General features: G+C 32.7%; 2 protein-coding genes across 2 annotated transcripts; both read left to right on the top strand.

Annotated features, from left to right (window-relative positions):
- Positions 1-218: 218 nt before the first annotated feature.
- LOC139900899 (uncharacterized) lies at positions 219-809 on the top strand. The gene has a single exon (XM_071883648.1). The coding sequence runs from the start codon at positions 219-221 to the stop codon at positions 807-809; it is 591 nt and encodes a 196-aa protein (XP_071739749.1).
- A 764-nt stretch (positions 810-1,573) lies between these two features.
- On the top strand, positions 1,574-3,800 carry LOC139900898 (transcription factor DUO1-like). Its single transcript, XM_071883647.1, has 4 exons — positions 1,574-1,842; positions 2,210-2,453; positions 3,024-3,384; positions 3,658-3,800. Exons 1-4 carry the CDS (start codon positions 1,574-1,576, stop codon positions 3,798-3,800), a joined length of 1,017 nt encoding a protein of 338 aa, XP_071739748.1.
- The last annotated feature ends 2,414 nt before the right edge of the window (positions 3,801-6,214 follow it).

The raw sequence follows: 6,214 nt of genomic DNA, 5'->3' as shown, positions 1-6,214 counted from the left end.
TGTTTCCTTAAATAATTTTTGTAAGTGACTTATATGGTCGGGAATATTTGTGGAAGCCGAATGCAACTGACGTTGCTCGGTTGTATTCGGCGCACGAGGAGAGACATGGTTTTAAAGGAATGTTGGGTAGTATTGACTGTATGCATTGAGCATGGAATAATTGTCCCGTTGCATGAAAATGTCAATATACTAGAGGTGATCACGGTCACCCGACGATCATGCTTGAAGCGGTTGCTTCATACGATATGTGGATATGGCATTTGTTTTTTGGGATGGATGGTTCAAACAACGACATAAATATGTTAAATCAATCTCCGTTATTTGATTCCCTTCGAAAGGATAGAGCCGCACCGTCACCGTTTGAAGTAAACAGACACGTTTATTCCTTTGGTTACTACTTAGCGGACGGGATATATCCCGATTGGACAACACCAATAAAGGGATATTCGACTCCCATTGATAAGCCAAGAAAAACATTTACAAAATTTCAAGCAATTGCTCGAAAGGACGTGGAGCGTACATTTGGTGTTATACAAGGTAGGTTTGCGATTTTAAAAACTCCGGCACACGTTATGAGCGTTAACAAGATGAGAAGGATAATGTGTAGTTGTATTGTTATGCAAAATATGACACAAGAAGATAATGCTTTTGCCTTGAGCACTTGGGAACAAGAATGGTTAGATAAACCCGAAAACAGGCCCCGTCGCAATATTAGGAGAAGGGTCAAAGATCGTCGATCACGAGAAAAGGAAATTCGCAATCGAAACATACACGATCAACTACGTGAAGATTTAACGGCTCATATTTGAAACCTCCGAACAAACTTTCGTTCTATAAACTAGTCTTTTATTAATTCATGTAATTTTTTTATGTAAGGTTCTTTTTTTATGTAACGTTTTATTTTTATTTTTAATGTAACGTTTTTTTTTTAATTTTTAATGTAACATTTTTCTTTTTATTTATTTATTTATGTATCTTTTTTTATTTATGTAGTATTTTATCTTATGTAATAAATAAAAACTAATTAAAAAACCCAAACCAAAAAACAAAAATAAAATGTCACGTTATTATCATCAATTGACAAAAGCTCCATATTACAACTTCTTCCTTTTTCTGCCATGGTCCAGTCACTAACTTAACAAAAAAAATGCATCTTACCCACTAAAGGTAACAATCACCATTATCTATTAATTGATGTTAAAAAAGTTTTCAACTCTTTTATACCCTTACAAAAAACTACAACTCAAAAGTGAGTTTCTCTTTATTAAAAAATTTAAATACCAAAAAATATTAGTCAAATATGATTCACAACCCACAACCCACAACCCACAACCACGTTTAGTTTCTCAGGGACCGTTTTGCCACTATAAAAAAAACATGAGGGACCAAAAACTAAAAAGCATCCATGTTTTCAAAAGAGAAAAAAAGGGGGAAACATGGGTTACAGGGAAATAACCGTCTTAACCGCCACTACACATACAATTCACTACGTCTATACATATATGCATACACACTTACATTATATATATATAAACAAAATAAATAAATGATTAATTTTAATTAATTAACAATAATGAGAAGAACGTATGATGATTTGGGAGAGATTAAAAAAGGGCCATGGAAGGCTGAAGAAGACGAAGTTTTACTCAAGCACGTGAAGAAATACGGGCCAAAAGATTGGAGCTCCATTCGATCCAAAGGCCTTCTTCAACGTACTGGAAAATCGTGCCGTCTTCGTTGGGTTAACAAACTTCGACCCAATCTCAAAACGTACTTGAATTTCGCTTCTATTTGTTCTAATTCATTGAAAATTGAGATTATTGAAGTTGGGCTCATGATTTTGTATGCAAACTGTTTGCGTTTATTTATGTGACAATTTTCAATCTTGTTTTGTTTTTTATGTATATTGATTGATGGTTGTTTATATAGAATTTGACATAGTTTTAATGCAGTAAATCTGTGAGTAAATTTGACTCGAATTCGTAATTGTTTGATATCAAATTCTGATCTGGATAACTTAATGTTATTTTGACTACAAAAATCAGTTTTCAAATATGGTTGAAAAATGCTTTGATTTTTATTTGACTACATAAGTCAAAACTTTTAATTATGTTGTATGTTGTTGAATTTTGATTTATTATTTGGGACAGTAAGTATGTAAATTGATGAAAAATGTTTCAAATTTTGGTCTTTTTGTTTGTGTTATCAGCGGCGTGAAATTTTCTGCAGACGAGGAGCAAATAGTGATACAACTTCAGAGAGAATTTGGGAACAAATGGGCAAGAATTGCTACTCATTTGCCTGGAAGAACCGATAATGATGTCAAGAATTTTTGGAGTAGCAGGCAGAAAAGATTGGCTCGAGTTCTTCGATCACCCCCACGCGCATCTCCACCAAAGTCTCAAAAATTGCTACAAGAATCCCTAATCCTTCATAAAGTTCCCATTTTTGAGGTAAAAATTTCATTTTTCTTGTGTTATTGTTCACTTTGACTATTGAAGTCAAATTTAATAAGATTTGCAGTCCAAATTTAATGAACTGAATTAAAATTTTTAATTTATATTTATTAGTTATAGTTAATAGTTATTAATAAATTTCTCAAATGAGAATTAAAATTTAAGGAACTGAAATGTTAAATCAAAATTCTCTGAAGTTAGTTAAATTTTAAATGTAATTGTAATAATTAGAATTTAAGGAACTGAAATGTTCTTATATGAATGCTGCTATTCAAAAATAAATAAATAAATCAATGTATTTTTGGCTTCAGATGTCTAATTAATTGGTCTTTTAGTTACACAATTGTATACTTTGACTTTTTGTAAGGCAACACTGATAAGTTTTATTAGAAAAATTGATATATGGATTATATACATAATTCTGTATTAAAATGACTATGTCCATGAAAAGTTTAAACTTTGTGGTGATACAAAATACTGTACAAATCAACATTTGTGGTTGACCTCAAAAGTCAAACTGAAATGATCTTTTACATAATTCAATTAAATTTGTTGGTACAATCGCAGGTACCGAAACGTAGTTCTTCAACAGATGGAGAATCATCAGTTACATCACCAAAAACACTTTCATGCTCATCACCTTACTGTAAACCAATTAAGATGGTGCCACTCCCTGAACTTATGAACCCTACCACCACAAACTTGCTTAGCTTTGACCATAGTCAACTCAATGTTCCCACTGAAGAAAACTCGTGCAACGAGCAAGCGAATCCGGCACAAGACTACACGTGTCATCCACGACTTCCTCCACCACCACCACCTCTTGACACAAATGACATTTTCACTCAATTAGGTGACCCAAATTTCTTTGCAGTTTTTGGACATGGTGATGCACCTGAGTTGGCCCAGTTCCCTTACATGCCACCAGGTTTTTAACATTTAACATAACATACATGATAAAAAAAAAAATTGAATTTTTCTAATGACTCCTCTTAAGGCTGTCATCGCTTAACGTGCTTAAATTTCTTGTACATTAGTTTACAGTTCACTTTTAAATGATGATTAATGAATTGTACAATAATTTTATGAATGTTAACGACAGCTCTATATGGACAATCATAAGAAAAATCCAATATTTTATATGTATATCGATCTCTTGTAATTTAGCTACATTAACACAAGTGTATGTGATGTTTTGTAGGTGGTGAAGGAGAAAGTGGTGGGAGCTGTGGAAATCAGGAGAATGATGATTCAATGATATTGGGGCCCGATACGTTCATTGATGATTTTCCGGTTGACATGTTTGATGATTTCGAGCCACTTCCAAGCCCATCCGATTGGTGAATTGTGAGCTATATATCTAACTTGATTAGGATTTATTGTGTTAATTTGTTGTTGTTCTTTGTATTATGGACATGCAACTCTTAGTTTTTTGAATCTCTTTAGTAGTAACATCGTTTATCGTTTTTTGTATGTTGCAATTTCCGTTAAATTTCGTTTAGATGTATAAAACGTCTCAGTTCAGTTTTATCATTAATCCGAATTTAGGTGTGTTCAATCTTTATTAGTTGACGGGATCAAAATCCATAATAATAATAATAATATATTACATACTGAAAATGATAAAGAAACATAAAAGGGAGAAAAAGAAAAAAAAATGAGTGAATAATGAGAAAAAAAGAAAAAGCTCTTTTGAAAATCTAGGTACGATTAAACGTATTAATCGATCAAATCTTCAATATCGAGTGCGGAATAACTCGATATTGGATTTTATATCAAAAACAACTCTAATACTTGTGATCTAGTTGATTGAATCGACTTTAGAACGATATAGATAAATCAAACAGGGTGCTAGACCTTTAGAGAATCGAATACACGGTTAGCGAATGGTTTTGTTTCGTAACCCTAACGATGAACCCGAAATCAACATTAAATAAGGTCTGCACGAGCAACCGTGCGGTTGCACTTTGTACCCGTACGGATGCAACCTGCATCCACACGGTTACACCATCAGTAAGTATATTAACGTTAAACGCATACAATCGATTATTCAAGTACTTATAAGTCATAATCTACATGAAAACTCAATAATGAACTTGGGACTTACGTTCATGCACTAACAAACTCCCCCTAGGACATAGTTCATTATATCACAATCAAAATAAACATTCAACAATTTGTAAACCAAACAAACATCCAATCAGTTCATATATCTTAATAGTTCAAACATTCAAATCAATTTATTACAACCAAATCGAGAATAAAAGAAACATTAAAGTCCACACTTCCCAAACGTTCACTGTTTTAAAGATAAAACATTTAAGTGCACAAATCATAAGCATAACATGTTCGAACAGCACGGTTGAACTGAATCGTCTGCTCCATGTTTTGCAGTTCATGAAAAATCGGATGTCTTCTTAACACCTTTATATCCGCCTTGCACAAATTTCTGATCCATCTCGGATCAAATATCTTAATCTGATTCAAATCACCTCTAGATTCAAGAATAATCACAACCTCCTCAGTTCGACAGTCATAATACCACCATTTGAACTTTTTACCAAAATTTTGTGGCATCTTGCGAACTGGAGCATATTTCATCGTCCTTGCACGCTTACATCTCACAATCTTAATCCTCTTCCCAGTTTCTTGATCTGTTCTATACGTTATCCTTGCAAACTGTGGAGCTGACACTTACCATCCATACTTAAATTCCTTCTTAATCTTGTAGTGCATCCATTCACCCCAACCATCAGTATCAAAGTACAACAGAGGCAAACGGGCCAACTCCTGTAGTGACCCGAACTTTTCCATATTTATATATATTAATTGAGATTGATATTTACATGATTAAATGTTTCCAACATGTTAAGCAATCAAACTTGTTAAGACTTGATTAATTGAAATATGTTTCATATAGACAATTGACCACCAAAGTTGACCGGCGATTCACGAACGTTAAAACTTGTAAAAATGACATGACGATATATATATGGATATACATATGGTTAACATGAGATTATGATAAGTAAGTATCTCCATAAGTATATTAACAATGAGTTATATACATATAAACAAGACTACTAACTTAAGGATTTCGAAACGAGACATATATGTAACGATTATCGTTGTAACGACATTTAAATGTATATATATCATATTAAGATATATTAATATATCATAATATCATGATAATATAATAATTTAACATCTCATTAGATATAATAAACAATGGGTTAACAACATTAATTGAGATCGTCAACTTAAAGGTTTCAAAACAACACTTACATGTAACGACTAACGATGACTTAACGACTCAGTTAAAATGTATATACATGTAGTGTATTTAGATGTATTAAAATACTTTTGGAAGACTTCAAGACATATATCAAAACACTCATACTTAACGAAAATGGTTACAGTTACTTTTCCATTCTTTTCTTTCATCAAGAATTCTAGTCGTATTCTTACCCGTATTATACACAGCTTCAAAACATACTTACTATGAGTATATACCAATAGGAACTAGCATGGGATTCCACTCTTGTGTCATGTATGACTAATCAATTTTAACTTCTACCATGAGCTAGTCAACTAACTAGAACTCCTTTTAACCCCACTCACCACTCACCAATTACCACTCATCATTCACTCCATTTCACTTCCAATTCTCTTTCTAATTCTCTCTCAACACACACACACTATTATGAACGTATTTTTCCAGTAGTTAATCATCATCTTCATCAAAAATCACTTCA

The sequence above is a fragment of the Rutidosis leptorrhynchoides genome, chromosome 3 (assembly GCF_046630445.1).
Source record: "Rutidosis leptorrhynchoides isolate AG116_Rl617_1_P2 chromosome 3, CSIRO_AGI_Rlap_v1, whole genome shotgun sequence".
NCBI lineage: Eukaryota > Viridiplantae > Streptophyta > Magnoliopsida > Asterales > Asteraceae > Rutidosis > Rutidosis leptorrhynchoides.
Note: the sequence above shows the minus strand (reverse complement) of the source record. Positions and strands in the feature narration are given on the sequence as shown.